This window comes from Rutilus rutilus (genome assembly GCF_951802725.1).
Source record: "Rutilus rutilus genome assembly, chromosome: 2".
Taxonomy (NCBI): Eukaryota; Metazoa; Chordata; class Actinopteri; order Cypriniformes; family Leuciscidae; genus Rutilus; species Rutilus rutilus.
Genome location: NC_140210.1, coordinates 16,985,124 through 17,004,711, shown reverse-complemented (window position 1 = coordinate 17,004,711; position 19,588 = coordinate 16,985,124). Strand labels below are relative to the sequence as shown.

General features: G+C 37.9%; 1 protein-coding gene across 11 annotated transcripts in view; it reads left to right on the top strand.

Annotated features, from left to right (window-relative positions):
- The window catches only part of apbb2b (amyloid beta (A4) precursor protein-binding, family B, member 2b), a 54,776-nt gene that overhangs the window by 21,229 nt on the left and 13,959 nt on the right, over positions 1-19,588 (top strand). For 6 of the 11 annotated variants that reach the window (XM_084402994.1, XM_084402991.1, XM_084402992.1 and 3 more), the window contains 10 exons: positions 2,957-3,087; positions 3,329-3,374; positions 5,596-6,546; positions 12,873-13,090; positions 13,202-13,393; positions 13,849-13,923; positions 14,199-14,252; positions 15,090-15,175; positions 15,282-15,342; positions 18,329-18,475. In XM_084402994.1, the coding sequence (XP_084259120.1) occupies positions 5,598-6,546; positions 12,873-13,090; positions 13,202-13,393; positions 13,849-13,923; positions 14,199-14,252; positions 15,090-15,175; positions 15,282-15,342; positions 18,329-18,475 (1,782 nt within the window). In that variant the 5' untranslated portion in view covers positions 2,957-3,087; positions 3,329-3,374; positions 5,596-5,597. Of the gene's footprint in view, positions 1-2,956; positions 3,088-3,328; positions 3,375-5,595; positions 6,547-9,002; positions 9,110-12,872; positions 13,091-13,201; positions 13,394-13,848; positions 13,924-14,198; positions 14,253-15,089; positions 15,176-15,281; positions 15,343-18,328; positions 18,476-19,588 lie in introns of those variants that run through there. The other 5 variants (XM_084402997.1, XM_084402996.1, XM_084402995.1 and 2 more) reach the window with 3 other exon arrangements.

Genomic DNA, 19,588 nt, shown 5'->3' with positions numbered 1-19,588 from the left:
TCCGTAACACACATTCCAGGGAACAATAGCGGGAACAATTTTCCAAACAATAGAGCTTTGAAAGGTTTTATTTTTATAGATTGTGAATTGCATTATTTGTTTTGAAAGGAATAGTTGACACACAATTAAAACTGTCATCACCATCACCCATATGTCATTATTTTCTTTGTTAGTACAAAATGTTAAGCAAAATAGCATAGCTGATCTTTTCTATAGAAAGAAAGTGGTGTCGATTTATTAATTCCAACCTCAAAAAAGACAAAAATAAAAAGCACTATAAAAGTAGGCCTGCCATGAAAATAGTCAGCATTTGGTGTGTTCCAAGTCTTCTGAAGCCATTCAGTCGCTTTGTGTGAGAAACAGACTCTTTGAATAGTCCATCCTTCATGCAAGTACAAAAAGATATCGCATAAGCTCTATGCATGTGAATTGATAAATGTTTTTATACGACTAATAGCCTGAATAATGTCTTTTCAGCATGCCCGAATTCGATTAAACCGCTCAATTCACATAATTACTTTTTATGATGTATTTTTTTTTACTTTTTGATATGTTTATATATACTTTCAATTGAGGGACAAAAATGATGAGAGAATATTCAAAAGTCTTATGGATTAGGATGAGTAAACTATGGCATAGTTTTCATTTTTGAAATCTGATGTAAACATATTAGAAGCAGATAAAAATTGCTTTGCAATCTCACACTTCATTCCAGCTCAAATGTTTTATGAGCGTATTTTACAGAAAACCACGCTAGTGTTCACTGAAATCTTTACTTGATTCTTATGGGTAGTTCTGTAAAGCTTGCCTGCAGCGTACAACAGTAAACAAGGAGCGCAGAGTTTAGTCGAAGGGTCAATTACTGTGATCAGGTTCAATTCATGTACTCAAACACACACACACAGTCTTTCTTTAAGGTCATGAGTGCGGCAGCTTCCTGAATGAGAGAGAGATGCATGGTTATGAAAGCGGGATCTTATGGAGGTTAGCCACCGCTTTGACATCTCTAATTAAAGCTCACCACACTCTCACACACACTGAACTGCTCTACTTCTGTTTGTTTTTGGTTCTTTGTTATGCATGGATACAAAATGGCAAACCAAATCAAAATCTCAGCACTTATCTGTCTTTCTTTCACTCTGTATCTGTCTGTATCTGTTTTTCCTCTCCCCATCCTTATTAACAAACACTTGGGCGATATAAAAATATCTTAATATTTTTCAGATATTTGATGACATGCAATAGCAGTATATCTTATTATTTATGTATTTGCTCTGAAATGACTTAAAATGTAATTTGTTCAGTTAGAGAAACCATATCAACAAAGTGAATACAGTAAAAAAAAAATCTGTATCGGGATCTTACAGATCTTCTAGGCAGATTTTTCACAGTTTTTCATTAAGCAGAACAAAGAAGAATGATATTGAATCATTTATACGCAGCATTAAAACGTGTAGTAATTAATAGTAAAACGTTTTTACACATGCACACATACACACACAAACATTTGAATCCAAATGGCATGCAGAGACTTCAGGATACATTTCAGTAATGCCTCAAACTAACTGTTGAATGAATCAGAGTGAATGAGTGGAATCATTGAAATGTGAATTTTCATGAAATTTAAGTGAGAGGTGCTCAATCTATTAAAATATCTATCTTATCATTTATAAGGTGCAGTCACATTTAGCATTGTTTAGTGAATTTTTGTGGACAATAACCTTTTCAATAGGAATCCACTCAATTGCAAATGTCACATGAGGGCGAAAGACTTTCAGACACAGACTTTGCAACAGACCAACTGAAAGCTGCTTTCTGTCTTTGAGATTTCACCGAAATGTCACAGCACCTATACTCATTAGTCATGAGACGGGGAAGGATCGTGAAGCTAGCATACTAAAACACTCTTTAGGAAACCTAAAGACCAAGTTTTTAATGTTGTTTATATGTCTATGTGGTGTTTTTAATATGCTTTAAGACAAACCATGTGCAAAGTCATAAGTCAAAACCATTGCTGAGTATTTTCTCCTTAAAACTGCAGTGAAAAAAAAGACGCGTCAACTGGTGTTTCTTACATCACAAATTACCTTGTAACCAATCACGTCAACAGGCGGGCGGGATTTAGCATATCATTAACTGCGAACTGTGCGAAGCAGGGGAGTCTCCAGAGAAGCCAGGTTATCCCGGCGGCCAAATGACACTTCAAAATCATTCAGAGCTATAAAAATGTATATTCATATAATGTATATTCATATTTACAAGTAAATATTAAGATGCATATTCATGAAGATACATTAAACTCCCTGTTATACCTACCTTAATAGCACACACATTTTTCTGCCCGTTTTCACTTGTGTGATCGCCAGCCTCTGCTTTTTCCGTTACACACTTTCAGCTAATAAAAGAAAAAGACAGTAATTTCCTGGTGTTATTTTTTGATTGGTTGGGGAATTCTACAGCCCTTCATCAAACTTACCAACATACAACTTTCTCAAATCATATCTGTGCCTAAATTCTGATTGGGTGGGCAAGGCAGACATTTGGCTGGGTTCAGCCCACCCCTCCCCATGCCTAGATTAAAATCGTTATATTTTTACCCAAATCATCACAAATACTTGATGAATCGCCTTATAATGTTTAGACATGTATGTCCTTTGATCTGTGCAGTGAAAAATTATATCATTCATATTCACCACTCGGTTAGGTGATTCCCCTTGAGATTGAGTGTGTGTTTCTGTTTGTGTCTCCACCCTGACAGTTATTTTTGTCATTGTGCTCCAGATGCATATTTCCACCCCATGCTGTTTACACGCACAGTAGGAGATGTCTCGGAAGATACACGCACTCACACATCACTAACCTTAGCTGAGGGATGGGTGTAGTGAAAATGCATTAAGTAAAAATGCACATATGCTATCTAGTATTTTCTGATCATATTTTGTATTATTGTGTTCAGAACATATTTCTTGAGTGCTTCCATGGTGATATACTCAGCTGGTGCTGATTGGCCAAAACCTTGATGATGCGCTGATTCTACACCATGGCCCAGGAGGCTCTGTGGAAATACCCACAATCCTCAGCTCCCTGGTGAGTATATGACTGCCTGCTCATTGAATGTTTGTATTAACCTTTGATTTTATACAGATATTATGCGTTGTGCTTTTCAAAACTAACATTGAAGCTGCACATTTGTAATTGTGAATAAATGCATAAAAGTTACAGCATATATTTAAATCATACTGTGCTACCTTTGCTTGTGTGTTTGTGGACGGTCTGCGAATGATCAAAGAAGATAATTGTATTATTATTTTTGTTGTTGTTGTTGCAGATTTACATTGGCACATTCTCTGGCTCAACAAGAAAACCTGTACAAGGTCAGACAGCCCTCTGTGTCAGGACATGATTTGTGCATCAACTAGGGAGCCAATGGCTATTGAAATCAATCTTTTAGGAGACTAATTGCTTTTGTTAATTGCCATTTTACACACCCGTTGCATGAATGGTTGAATATTTTTGCCTGCTTAAAAAAAATCCAATGTTGCATTGATCCAACATTGTCTAACAGTGTTATTCCCAAACAAGGTCAATTCAACCTTCAATTTTTTGTCTCACTATGCTAGACAACAACCAACATATTCAGTTGCAATTTTAAATGTTTATAGAATAAAAAAAATGTTTTATTACTATTGTGAATCTGTATCTTTAATTGTTTTTATATTACCATGTCAGTAAATGGACTGACAAACTTAAAGGGATACTCCACTTTTTTCGGAAATAAGCTCATTTTACATCTCCCCCAGAGTTAAACAGTTGAGTTTTACCGTTTTAGAATCCATTCAGCCGAACTCCGGGTCTGACGGTACCACTTTTAGCATAGCTTAGCACAGATCATTGATTCTGAGGAGTCCAGTAGCATTTCTTTCAAAATGACCAAAGAGTTTCAATATTTTTCCTATTTAAAACTTGACTCTTCTGTAGTTAAACCGTGTACTAAGATCGACGGAAAATGAAAAGTTGCGATTTTCTAAGCCTATATGGCTAGGAACTACTCTCATTCCAGCGTAATAATCAAGGAACTGTGCGGCTGTACCATGGGTGCAGCAGGCGTAATGATATGACGCAGCGCCTGAAAATAGTCCCCAGCTCGGTAACTTCTTCCAACGTGACCGGGACTAAGTTTGTCTAACCTATTAGACCTATTTTCAGGCGCTGCGTCATATCATTACGCCTGCTGCACTCATGGTACAGCCGCACAGTTCCTTGATTATTACGCTGGAATGAGAGTAGTTCCTAGTCATATAGGCTTAGAAAATCGCAACTTTTCATTTTCCGTCGATCTTAGTACACGGTTTAACTACAGAAGAGTCAAGTTTTAAATAGGAAAAATATTGAAACTCTTTGGTCATTTTGAAAGAAATGCTACTGGACTCATCAGAATCAATGATCTGTGCTAAGCTATGCTAAAAGTGGTACCGTCAGACCCGGAGTTCGGCTGAATGGATTCTAAAACGGTAAAACTCAACTGTTTAACTCTGGGGGAGATGTAAAATGAGCATATTTCCGAAAAAAGTGGAGTATCCCTTTAAAGTACACATTCCCAGTTCTTCTCAGTCAATTTAATATTGGACACACACAACCAAACATGACTTACAGTTCAGTGAGGAAATCAGTTGTTAATTCTGTAACAGCTCTAAATGATTCACTGAATAAGTATGATTCCTGACTCATCACAAGTTGTTATTTGATTAAATTAATTTGGAGGCATATACTGTTCCCTACTGTTGCCAATGGTGGTGACTAGATTTTAAATTAAATCTAAAAAAATGTTTTACTCAATCTGGAGCCCTGTCTGTGTTCATCTGTCTTATAAAATGTCAGATTACTGTGTGATTAGTTACATCCTCTTTCCTAGTAAATGCACTGGCTCTGAATCTGCTCTTTGAGCGTTAGTAAAAATCATCTCATCTTTTGGCATGAACCTGATTTAATTTTCCACCCAATCGCATCATAGTATGAAGCACTGAGTTGTAAATCAGCTAAAATCACATTCAGTTCCCGCCAGATTAAGTTGATTTTAAATGTGGTAATTCAGTTTGGTAGTACAGAAGCAGCACAGTGTGCAGAGCTGCTTGAGCAAAGACAAATAAGCTTTTCATGAACGTCAATGCAGATTCAGTCATAGTGTTGAATCAATCTGCAGTATTATCATTTTATTATATTCCTTCACATTGTGAAGATCATAAATCATGTGATCCACATTTTAATTGTTTTTGCATTGCTTAAATTTTTTTTTTTTACCCTGTTTACACCTAATCTGTCTTGACATGTCCTGACCAACAGCGAAGGGCAACCTACTCATCTGTCAATGAACCACGGGACTAAAAACAAGGGCTTTAAGCTTTTCCAAAATGCAGCTTTAGTTCGATTAGTTCCAAAATTCAGCTTTAGTTCGACAAAGGCACTCGAGTCTCGACCTAAAAATTATGGAGAATTCTGCTTAGATTGTTAACCTTTTGCATTTGCTTTTCTATTGTTGAATGCACTGTTGAATATATAAGTATGATTTTGACTGCTTTTCATTCTTTCTCACTTTAGCCATGATGTCAGTCTGCGTGCCCTCACCACGTAACCCATCCCCCTCTGTGGACGTAGCCAATCGCAACGGGCCCTCTGCAACTCCGCCCACTTCCCTAAGCCTGCGTTCCTCACACAACCAACTGCTAAGTGGTGATGTCATCAAACAAGGCCAGGCCACGCCTCCGAAGTGCCGGAAGAAGTACGCACTCACAAGCATTCAGAGTGCGATGGGACTCGGCGAAGGCGTGACGCCACCGTCGTCATCTTCAGCGACTACTGCCAACCCTAAACTGGCCAAAAATGGTGCAAATCAGTTACGTAAAGCTGCGGAGCGAGAGGATCACAACAAGAACACCACAGAAGAAGACGAAGATGGAAACACAACTGGCGAATCAGAGCTCAACATCAATGATGAGTTGAGGAACGTTGAGGAATTAAGCCTCGACAGTGAGTCTATTGTTGACGACGTTCACAGTGACTTTGACACCAACAACGAGCTTGTTGACGAGGATGTAAATGAGTTGGTTGATGATGAATCTAATGAGGAGGATCATGTGGAGTATTGTGACGACCTGCTCATTCTGTCTGAGAAAACTGAGATTGTTTCAGACAGGAAGTCCCCCGAGCTCCTTAAGACCAAGAGTTTCCTAGAGTCATGCCTGGATGACCTGTCATACGAACTGCCTGATGTGCAGGATGAGGATATCACTAAGCCTTTGCTGGAGAAAGAGAAGAATCCCTGCCCCTCGTCTCCACAGAAACCGCACAGTCCCGAGGACACGCCCCTCCTGTCTGTCGGCTCTTCATCTTCCTCTTCCTCACCGGAGACAAAAAAAGACCGACCACGGACGGGAGCCAAGACAGACCGGGCACTAAACCGCATCCAGAACCTTCCACACAGTGATGAGGAGTCCAGCTGGACCACGTTGTCACAGGACAGCGCATCACTGGGCTCACCAGAAGAGAACGGTCAGTAGGACACATTCAAAGCGTTACATGTGTAGCTTGCTGGTCTCCTCAGTGTGGTTTGGTGTGTGTGTTTTGGCCTAGTGTAGTGGATATGGTGCACTCATGTGGTATGTGTGGTTTTCAATTTGACTGAAGTGTGTTGGCAGAGAGGTTTTTGTGTGTTTGTACTTTTCACTTCACTGGAGTGTGATCTAGGTAAACGCAGCACAGTGTGTGTCTGGTTTGAGGCTGTGAATGAAAGCTTGTCAAAAGCAAGTTTACTATTTTGTGTGTGTGTTTTTATGTACATTTCTTAGAATTGTCATTTTTTCACCGTTTACTCTTTCTCATGTCATTCCAAGCCTGTAAGATGTGAACCACAAAATAAGAAGTTAAACAGAATCTTTATGCTGCTCTTTTCCATATAATGTGGATAGTGACCATTGGCTATCAAGCTCAAAAATGACAAAAAAGCTCATAAGTGAGATTTGACATTTGAGCATTGCAATGAGGGATTTTCAGTGCTTTTTGAAGTTTGACATGCACCGGTTACTGGTAAGTGTCTGATTTCAGTTGGGTTAAAACAATAATTAATCTTTCAACGTTTTGTAAACAACACTTCTTTTGAGATGGGGACTAACAGACCTAGATAATGCAATTGTAACTTGGAGTCGTTCAACATGTATACAAGTTAATTACACTACAGGTGGCCGAGGTGACTGAAAATAGAATTAAATAAAAAATGTAAACTTTATTTCTTTTAGCTAGTTGGCAAGGTTAATTTAGACTACTAAAATAACTAAAAATGAAATAAAAATGAAAAAAAAAACCTATATAGTTGTATATTTTTTTAACGCAGAAATCAAATGAAAATTGCAAAAACTCAACAAAATGAGTTAAACTTGAACTAAAGTTAAAAGGATAAAAGAAAATATAAAAACTAATTGAAAATATGAATAAAAACTATAATAGTATCTGTAGTAATGATACTAAAATAGCTGGTTACTCACTCATGTATGCTAGGACAGACAGATGAAGACTTTGCAGTTATAATAATAATAGCTGTGCAGTCAAGCTGAAGTCTTCATCTGTCTGTCCAAGCATACATGAGCGAGTAACCAGCTATTTTAGTATGTAAAGTACGTAAAGGTTCTTAGGAGATATTTTGAAGGATGTTAATGCCCATTCATTTTATGTAGACACTAGTGTATTACACTGAAGAAAAATCACACAGCATTTTAGCGGAGCGGTAATATTTCCTCTGGAGCGGAGAATGACTTTCTGAAGATTCTGCTCCGCTCGCTCATTCCGCTAAGGTTATGGAGTTCAAATATTGTTTTAATTAAGTTGCGAACCTTATACATAAATGCACAGTAAACATCAAAGTGAAGAACTATGGAAAATACGTAATTGAAAGAGTGTGGAGTAGCAAAAATTCATTTTGTGATATACTAAGCGAAGGTTTTGTTTAAAATGATTTGCTTAGGGGTAAAAAGAAGTTTGAAATACCTTTGCAGTGCTATACTATTAACGAACATCCCAACACCGCCCGTCCTCTCTGATGAGAGCGCAGTTTAGATCATTATGGAAATATGTGCTGCATGCTTTCCTCTCAATAACAAAATAAACATACAACAAAAATAACAGCGGTGAGAAAAAAAGCGTAGAAATGATGTAGCGATCTAGATATGTTTGCACCAACTCTGCAATTCGGCACTATCCAGTCAAGTCGCGTCACATTTATTTATACCACTATCTGCTATCTATATCTCACACCGCTCCGCCTCGCTCACATGCTCTGGTTTGGAACAACATGAGGATGTGTAAATCATTTTTATTTTGGGGTGAACTATACAACCCATGTAGTACATGTTTTTTGACAATGGTAATAAATCGTGCTGGATTTCTTGTGTATCACTGTGGTGAGTCAAAATGGCTGTTTCTGTGGTAAGGAATCTCCTCTCTGCCCCACGACTGTCACTCAAACCAGTCTATCATTGACACAGGGTCTGTTAATATCTCTCTCAGTAGACAGGAAAACCTCACAGGTGTGTGGCAGGTCTGTTCAGCCAGCATGGTGGGTAATGGACAGCTGTGAACTGGTTTGCACCCAGATGTTAACTGGCATCACCGGAGCAGATATTATGCACAATTCCTGCACATTCATCCCTCTCCCACCATTTCTGTGTCTTGTCATACCAAGGTCACATGACCACGCATTGGGTGTCACTGTAGAAAAAATGATCTTGGGGTTGCCGGGGTGACAGATCGTTCGGCGAAAGAGGTGGGTTTGATTGGCCTGGTGACCAATTGCGTGTGCCGGATTGACAGGAAGCTGATATCTCTTCCTGCAAGATTTAGATAAAAAATAAACAGCATATAAACAGAGTCTGTTGCTCTCGCATTCTCACCCACCCCGTCTCTCCCTCTCCCTTTCTCCATCAGTCACTCGCCCCCTCTGTCTCTCTCCGCCTCTACCTCTGCTTTCCTCTCTCTTCTCATGTCATCCTCTCTTCTTGCGGCTGCTCAGTCATGATGCTGGGTAAAGACTACATGTTGGCCATTGTTATAGTGAATTACGAGGGTAGGTACTGTGTGTCGGTGTGTCTGGTTGTGAGTCAGTGCTGCGCATGTAGCTACGCGTCTCCATTGCGTGTGCATGCTCATAAATGCAGGCGTAGAAGAGAGATAAGGAAGGAGGGAGGATGCAGTGAAGGGTGTCACGAGCTGTGTGGTGAATACTAAAGTTTGTGCATATGTTCATGGCACTTCGGTCCGTCCGTGTGTGCGTGTGGGCATGAATTTTACAGCTGTCCTCCCCTCCCCCTCTACCCGCCACATGCTTTATAGAATGCAGAAAGAGAGAGACATTATCGAAAGTGGGTCGAATGTTAGATCTAGCATAGAAAACTAGGCTTAGGATAGTAACTACAGTATAAGCTAGCACACTGTTTTATCTGTGTTTAAAATGAACTAGCTGTTGTTAAAAACCCACAAAATCATTAAATGTCAACTTGATTATTGTCTGTATTTCTTTGTATTTGAATCTGTGTGAAGGTTTTGTTGTCTCTGCGATGAGGTTTTTAGGCAGCTGTAGTGACCCACTTATAAATCAGGGACTACAAGTCCCATAATGCACCTTGGCATAATACTCAGTATTAAAAGAACACTCGTACTGCAGTGCCTTGTCGTCTTACTAAAAGGGAACTTGGTTACAGGAGACATTTCTAATAAGCACTCGTGTTCACTTAGCATACATGACTAGTGCTGGCTTACAGCTGTTTCACACAGTTAGTCAGTTCTGTTGGCTAATTATTAAGTCTCATTAAAGTGAAACACACCTGAGAGCAACAGTGAGGCGACTCAACTCAAGTTTTCTTCCTCAACACATTACTCACAGTAGTCAAATTAACAAAAAAGATTTTGTGGCCAAAAAAGGGTCATTTTCAAGAATGTAGCGATGTGTAAAACATCTCTCACACAGAAGTCACTTATGAAGTCGCGGTAGCCAACTTGAACTCAATGCAAAATCTTTGTGGAGAAATCTTCTGCCCTCAATTGAAATCACGTGGATTCTGATTGAAATGACTTCATTTGGCCTGCAAAAGAAATGTGATGAACAGCAATAATGTGACCGCACCTTTGGTGTTCAAACAGCATAAAATGCAGTTTTTACAGCTCGAATTCTTATCACTAACATCCTCTTGACAGGTTACCATGTTTAACCAGCCGTGATGCAACAAGTTATTTTTATATAAACAGTGAAAATGAATTCAACACTCATATTTAATACAGCTATGTGGAGCAGGATTTTGGACCAATGAGATTTCAACGTGGACTATCCAGGGTGATACTTGGTTGGCTCTTCTCTTTGACCTATGTGACCTTCAACACGTCAACAAATGACTTTGGTGTTGTTAAGAACAATTTATGAATGAAGAACAACTTTCTCTGTACCTTTCCCCGCCATTGGTTTACCTTTTCAAATCTAATGGCTCCTGTGACCAAATGGGATCGCAAAGTGTCCACTGTCAGCAACTCTTCAGAACAGATCCAGTACACATCTGGGAATTGTTTAACCGCTTTTCCACCGCCGGGCCGAACGGTTCTAAGAACAGAAAGGAACGGTTCCAGTTATATTTCCACTTTGGTTCGGCACAGCACGATTGCAAACCGTTCGCGGCACAGCTCATAGAATGTGTGTAGTGACGTCGCCACTCAGGATTGGTCACTTGTCTTTTGTCTGGCTGCCATTTTCTAGCTGGCCCAAGCACTCTATTCGAGCGAAGTTCATGCAAGCTAATAATACAATTAAAATAAATATCTGATCATCCTTCATGATGCATTTGTATTACATTCCACAGAGCTCTATTATCAGCCCTACGGTGTAAAATGAAACCATATCCGTATCGGCTGTGCCTGATTGGCACGGACTGGAACGGTTAAGCAATGAGAATGGTTTGGCCCAACAGTGGAAAATCGACTTTTGTCTACTGTTGGGCTGGGCGATAAAAGATATCATATCGTGATCGCGATAAAATTAACGTTGATAACGATGATAAGCTCTGGACATTTTTCCTCTATATGGATTAATCTAACACAGAAATAAATGCAACAACATCCAGTCTGTGCATGTCGCAAATAAGTGAATAAGTTAAAAATAAAAATGCAATGTTTTGTTCTGAGTTAATTGTTATATTTTCATTTGATTACATTTTAAAATCTTGATTACAATTTTTAAGTTTTATATAAATTTTTATTAAATCATAAAACACAGAATCCCCCCAAAATAAAATGGATTTCATGGGGCCCTAAATTAAAAGGGAGCTACTCTGTGGAGTTTAATTGTGAACAAACAAGTTCATTTTCAAGGTCTAACAAATATGTGGAAAGCAATTCCTTCCCCATTAATGGTTAATGAATATATATATACATATAATTTTTTTTATGATATGGAAAAAAATATTGTGATAATATTTTTGGCCATATCACCCAGCCCTAGTCTACAGTATCCTTAATACTGAGTATTCGGACATCCTACTTATTTGACATAATGTTTTTTCATGCTATGTGGCAGGGAATAAGTAGGAAAGCCTAGAAACAACAGCACATCAACTTGGAACATGAAAGAGATTTTATCATTTGTGTCTCAGGCTCTCAGCTGTTTATTTCAATGTGGCAGTTAATGTTTCTTAAGTGTTTAGTCATTTTCTATATTCATTTTGTGGAGGTAGATTTAGTAGAATATGAGTAGATTAACAAAAGGTCCTTTGAAAATCTCTTTAGAGTTTTAAACACACATTGAATGTCACAGCTTCATGGTTTTGGTGAGGACGTGTTTCCTGGCTTGAATCTGTTCAGCATATGTGTGAGTAGCAGACTGCAGTGGTTTACTGTGTGTGTGTGTGTGTGTGTGTGTGGTTTTCCTCTCCCAGATTGCATTGTGTGAATAATGCTCTTACTAACATGTGAAACATGAAACAAACATTCCCAGCTGCTGAGCGAAGACAGACAGAACAGTAGCAAGTTCCTGTGTGAGAGATAGTCTTCCAGTTGCACAGAAAAAGACCTATATTCTTGGTAACAATAAGCCAGAATTACACAAAATGATTCTAGTTTTGGGTGTCTTCAATGTTGGAATGGAATATTGCAGTATTAATTATAAATGATTCATTAGTGCACATGGTTATTTATTTATTTTTATTCTTGTGCCCTCATATTCTTTAATTAACCTAAAATTGTATATATTCTTTAATCAAAATAAAATAAAATAAGATGACGGTACCATGCTACAGTAAAAATGTGTTAAGCAATAGAGATTTTGCTGCACTGTTTATACCATGGTAGATATTTGCTTAAATACTTCACACCATTTACACATGAGAGCAACAAAGAAACATGGAGAAATGCAAAAATACAGAGATTGATGTATCTCAAACACATCATGACGTAATACAAAAAAGAAATGAAGGCGACACGCATTAGGCACAATGTGAAGTAGTTGCCAATCAGAATTTTGACTCAATCTTTTATAATATTAGATTCATAGACTTATTAATTTATGATGAATAATATTATCTTTTGGTTTACATTCATCAAATTCCAAATATTAAGAAAATAATACATCTTCACCAACATGATTTTTTTGGTGTGGCAGTAGTAGCATCGTCATCTTCTTTTTCCCTCTTTTTTTTTTTCAGGACTGGAACTAAAAGTTGTACGGTGATAAATATCGTGTTATAAAATTACTTAAGGTTTTGGTCGTACCGCCCACTCTTAAGGAGTCTTGGATATCTTGGTTGACGGGTGTGTGGACCACACCTGACCTTGTGTATTTGCATTTACAGATATCTGGGGGGAGCAGTCATTTCAGACAGACCCTGATTTGCCTCCAGGATGGAAGATGATGACAGACATGGCTGGTATTTATTACTGGCACATTCCAACGGGCACCACACAGTGGGAGAGACCCGCCCCATGCCATCCGGTGCCAACTGGACCCAGCCATGCCAGCCGCAAACACTCCCTGGGATCCCTGTCGCCTTCGCCCACTCCAGATCACGAGGTAACCCTTTGAAATCCTGTGGTTACAAAAACTGGACGGGTTAACTCAGCTTAAGCAAATTAATTGTTCATGTATCCATATTGACCAACGTATCTCTTTGTTTTCCTGTAGTCGATGTCTCATGCCGACGTGTTTTTCGGGGCGTCAAGTCGTTCAGGCAGCACCACTTCCGACAGCTCAACTGACCCCGCCCCTGTCCCGTCTTCTTCATGTCTGGAACCTACCCCTATCCTGTCCTCAAACTCTTCCTCATCCTCTGACGGCAATGTTCCTTCCTGTGGATTTGTCAACAGCTGCTACTTTGTAAGTCTTTTCATCAATGTCCCATTTTACAGTATGAACAATACTCTATGGATATATCCTGCCATTCTTTGGGTGTTTAGCTTTCATAATGAGTATGATTTAGTTGTGGAGAATAAATAGATAAGACCCTTAACTCAACACAAATTATAGTTCATGAAAGAATTAGAATTCAGAGAATTGCCATTTGTGACAGTACTTCAGTTGCCATGGATTAAATAGAGCTGGGTAAATGCTTAATATAGTTACAGGTTGCCATGACTGTATTTACTGTATCTTTGATGATTGGAAAGTTTAACGGAACAGCATTTATATGAAATGAAATTTTTTGTAACATTTTAAAAGACACTTTTGATTAATTGAATGCGTCCTTGCTGAATAAAAGTATTAGTGTCTTGGTCATTGGTCATACATAATAAAGCTAAAACTATGTGTATTGTATGTTTGTGTGTGTATAGCCTCGGTCCTCATCCCTACAGATTATGCCAGGAAAGGACAGACACTCTGAGACACGCCATCGGGAAGAGGACAAGGTAACAACAACTCTTTCACTCTCAGAATGTTGTGGGGAAACATTTTTTGGACTCCTCTGATTCTTGCAACAGAGAGTGAGATATCAACATCCATATTGCATCTAATCAAATCACAACCAAACACCCAACAGCCAGATACTGTACACACACACACACACACACACATTCTTGATGAGTGATCTAACAACCCTGTCTTGTCTCTCTCCACCCTCCCACCCCTGACTCCTCAACCTTGTCCTCCTTGTTTGTATTTTTGTGTGTGAATAATGGTGCAGAAACAGCCATGGAGTGATTTTGCAGTGGGAAAGATTGACAGTGAGGTCTGGAAGGTTAGTATCTCAGGCAGTTTATTATTGAACCAAATACACAGTAGAATGTCTCAGGGAACTGCACTTGGAACAACACTTGGTTCTGCTCTTCACACGGTCCAAAATATATTTTTTTCTGGCCAGTGGCTGGTGATTTGAGCCCATATTTTGCAACTGTATTTTGCGTTATATAAATAATTCAAAGAAAAGTCTGTACCTGTAGATGTTCTACTGGTGTAGTTGTGCTCTGAGATCCTGTACTGCTTCATACCTTCCTCACCTTTTGACCTTTAACCTTTCTTCTAAGCATGGATTTCGTCTTTTGTCTGCATGCACTGCAAAAATCATTTATATAACTAAATAAAAATTAAATAAAACGTTCCCCTTTTTTCAAATAGTTTTTTATTTTATTTAAGATAAGCCTCACTAAATTTTGTTATTATGCTTAAACATAAATTTTGCTTTTTTTTTTACACACACACACACACACACATACACATATATATATATATATATATATATATATATATCTTGTTTAAAAATATATTTGGATATATACAACAAACTTTACTGAGGTTTATCACTCTTCATTTCTCCTCGCCCTCTTAATATATTCCTTTTGTAAAATGTGCAGGGTTCAATCATCTTTGTCTGATTTAAAACTGGTTAAATTTTTTTAGTTCAGTTTGTTTAATCACTCATCGCAGGAACTGTGTTTCCTGTTTTGTTTTTGCGTGACTTGCACATCAACACAGATCTCTGCGCTCAACCCACTGGCTCCATGCTGTATATTTGTATATTTTGCTGTATGGTTGTGTTCTCGTGTTTAAGCATATCTCTGCTTTATCTCTGCTTCAGGATCTACAGGCGGCCACAATAAACCCTGACCCCAGTCTGAAAGAGTTTGAAGGCGCAACTCTCCGCTATGCCTCCCTCAAGCTACGGTGTGTGAAAGAGAATAAATAAATACAAATGAATGAGGGAGAGGATAAAATGACGGTAAAGTGAGATGTAAAATGTCTCTTCTGACTGCGTGTCATCTGTGTTTAGAAACCCTGCTCCTGTGGAAGATGAAGATTCCAGCAGCATTAACAGTGACCCTGAAGCCAAGGTGAGAGCACACGAGTTTGTTCTGCACACACTGCAGCTATTCAAAGAAAACAACTGTACAGGGAACTTATTTTAGGTCTGAGGGACAGGATCCAACTTAACACTCACCAAGCTCTGTTATAAATGTGTATAATATACTGTATAATGAAGCTGGTGTTTCCAATTGTTTTAGGAATTATATGGTTTAAGTCAAATTGTAAGAATGATAGTCAAACTCTTGCTGTTGTAAGAGACAAACATGAATCAAATCAAAGACATACAAACATGTACTAAAGAAAACCTTTGTCGCTACTGTCATATCATATAACACCTTTTCCCTCAATGGAAATTGTATTAGTAGACACAAATGTGTTATGTTCCTTGCATTAATACATGAACATTTAGCATTTTTTTGGACTGATGCAAGAGACAGATTTCAAGTATGATTCTGCCAGTGATATGACTACTTGTTTGTCGCATATATACCAAGTTCTATCATGAAACTCTAGATAGCGCAGGCTAATGGGTCCTTAACGCAACCCGCTGACAATTACATTGTTAACTACATGGCTCAAGCTGATTGGTTCATGTTGCATCTGCAGTCAATGAGCTTGTTGCTAAACATTTAAATAGTTGGTCAGTGTTTGCTGTAGCAGTTTCTCTGAAACCTTCCACCTTCCCCAGCTCCATCTGTATAGATCTGCTATGAGTAATTTCAGATATGCTATTTGTGGAGCAGCAGTATGTCTGTGTATGTATTGGCAGTAGCAAGTCTCAGTTCTTGCTCAGCGGCAGCGTTGCAGATCTATTCTGCCAAGACCAAATAGATTAATATTGTCATATCCATTACCATGCTAAACTCTTCTGAGACTTGAGTCTTGATAGAAATTCAAATAGAAAACAGCTAGTTAATATGAGCATAAAATGCATGGAAAAATATGCATTTTAAGCCCTGTTTAAGAGTACGTAATGCATTGATGTTCTCTATTACTGTGTATTTACTGATAGTGAGATTGTTTGTCTAAATAAGCACGATAAATGTATGGTTTAACCATGTAGCAGGATTGGCACAAATTATTTAATAAACATTGTTTATTGCTGTTTTTTATATTAGTGGAAATTGGTGGTTCTGTCAGGAGATTTCAACTTCAAATGTAATTCTTAGATATACAGTGCCATCCGGTGGCTGTTCAAAGAAATGCAGATGCGTGTTATGCTTGGAGACGTGGTAGTAGGGTAAACAAGACAATGGAAAAAAACATTTGTAATTTAGATTTTTACTATTTATATATATATACATACACAAATAAGAGTGAGTTAAATCCTGCTGTTAATATAAAGCACTAAACAACATCACTTCTGTCAAAAGACTATGCCATAAATACACAAAACACAAAATGTTAAACAAATCAATAAAAAATGACAAAAATTGTAATATACTACACTGATTAAAAAGAAAATGATACAAGATATGTCCACGACTCCACATTGCTTTTTTACTTTGCAATGAAAGTGGATGGTGGACATGACTGTCAAGCTACAAAATGGTAAAAAAAAAGTACAGTGATAAAGTCTATTTTTGACTTTTGGGGTAAACTATCGCTTTAACAAAAGTGTTCCACATTCCAGTCCAATCCTTCAGATTTCTTTTTTTTTGTGCAATTATTACCTTTGATCTCGTTGTTGTGGGCTTGCTCCTCGTGTATTGGATCCTTCAGTTATGACACAGATGCCTTGTGTCACATACACCACTATTTAAAAGTTTGGTGTCGGTAAGATTTTTCTGAAAGCATTCTTTTATGCTCATTAAGGCTGGCTTTATTTGATCAAAGATACAATAAAAACAGTAATATTTTGAAATATTATAAAAGTTTAAGATAACTGTTTTCTATTTTAATATATTTTAAAATGCAATTTATTCCTGTGATGGCAAAGCTGAATTTTCAGCATCATTACTTCAGTCTTCAGTGTCACATGATCCTTCAGAACTCATTCTAATATGCTCATGTAGTAGTTACAGTTTTATTTACAGGCCTATTTTTATTATTATATAATATAATATTGAGTTTCCAGATGAGAGGTCAACCCCCCCACTATCTCTCTCGCTCTATCTCCCTCTCTATCTCCCTTTCTGTGTGTTTCACACTCTTCCTCTTGAGGATCTGTTCTTTCAGCAGCAGTTAAAATCAAAAACTGAAAGAGCATGACAACATTCTGCCTATTATTAATCTCTCTCTCACACAAACACTTTCATAATGGAGGAGCCTCATCATCACAGATTGTTAGAAAAGAAGAGAGACTGAATGATGGATGAATTTGCTCTTGGAGTGTTGGGAATGAGATACAGATGAGTAAGGAGGAGGGGAACAAGTGGAAGATGAAAGAAAAGATCTTCCAGTAAAAAGCATCTTCTTGTTTGATCTCAGTGTGTGTGTGTGTGTGTGTGTGTGTGTGTGTGTGTGTGTGTGTGTGTGTGTGTGTGTGTGTGTTTGATCTCAGTGTGTGTGTGTGTGTGTGTTTGATCTCAGTGTGTGTGTGTGTTAATGATCGTATGTGTAGGAATGCTCTCTCTTTCTCACTTGTTTTAACAGCAGCTATTCTTAGAAGAGGCCATGTGAAAATTTAAAGAGGCGTTTCCTCAGTTTAGTGTCTATAGATATCTTCCACTATAGAGTACGAGAAATTTGGATATGAATCATAATGTTATAGAATTATATATATATATATATAACATTATGCTTCATATCCAAAATTCTCCTGTGACAGGAAGGGCATCCTGGCACCACAGGAATAACGCTAAGATATAGCGTTATATAACGCTATATATATATATATACATACAGATAAACATGATACAATATAATGGTACTTGTTCCTGTGAAAACTGTTGTTGTTATGTCTTAAGTCGTATATTTGCTGTACTCTTCATTTGCATAAAGTGTGTTGTTGTAGCGCAGTAGTTGTGTTACAGTGTTTGTGCTTAATCAGTGGGTTTGTGTTTATTACAGTGTTTTGCTGTGCGCTCTCTCGGCTGGGTAGAGATGGCAGAAGAGGACTTGGCTCCAGGTAAAAGCAGTGTCGCTGTTAACAACTGCATCCGTCAACTGTCCTACTGCAAGAATGACATACGAGACACTGTGGGCATCTGGGGAGAGGTGAGACACACACACACACACTCTCTCTTTTTTCTCTCTCTCTCTCTCTTTCTCTCTCTCTCTCTCTCTCTCTCTCTCTCTCGTCACACACACACACACACACACACACACACACACACACACACACACACACACACACACACACACACACACACAAATGCAGAACTACCAAGACTGCCATTGTCAACCAGATTTATAAGAACCCATGCTGGTTGACCAACCACAATAAGATTTATATGGCTCTGTTGGCAGCTAGACCAGCACTAAACCATCTTTAGTGCCAATCTTTTTAGCAGGGCACACACATATTCATTAAAAAATACACACGTTTCTAAACTTGTGTCTTGGATCATCTTTAAAAAAGAGATGATAAAAAGAGAGGGACAAAATGAGACAATACAAGAAAGAATAGAAGTAATAAAAAGAGGGAAAGCTGAAAATGTCATGCAGAAAAAAAGAATAGAAGAGAAAGAGAGTTTAATGTGTTGTGACAGGACACAGGAAGAGAGCCTCTGTTCTCCTTCTACCTTTTATTTTCTGGTCTGATCTTTTATTCATTACTTCCAACACATATAAGCACTTGCATTTGCACTTGCAGAAATTGAGTGAATAAAGTGGAGCAAGAGACACATTGGTTGATAAATATAATGATATTTTATTTAATACTGAAAAGCTTTGATTTGACAAATAAGCTGACAATTTTAAATAAGCTGCATTAAAAAAAAGTTTGTTTTATTAAGAGTATCAAGTTTTAATTTAGCAGCAACTCAACCAGTGCTATTTGTATGAAATGACATGGATTATAATATACTTACATTTCATTCAATACAAAAAAGCAAAGTTTAAAAATGTGCAAAATTGACTGTTTTACCCATTGTTTCCATGTGTTGTGCATTTTATGCTTATTAGAATATTACGGTTTAAACTTAGCAACATGGCGCTACTGTGTGTTCTGTTTGAGTTGAGCTATTTGTCTAAAATTACATGGATTACAATATAATTACATTTAAATACCAAAAAGCATAATTCGACTTTTCTACCCATTATTTGCATGTGCTATACGTTTTATGCTTATTATAGTATCATGTTTTTAGCTTAAAAAATGTACTAACA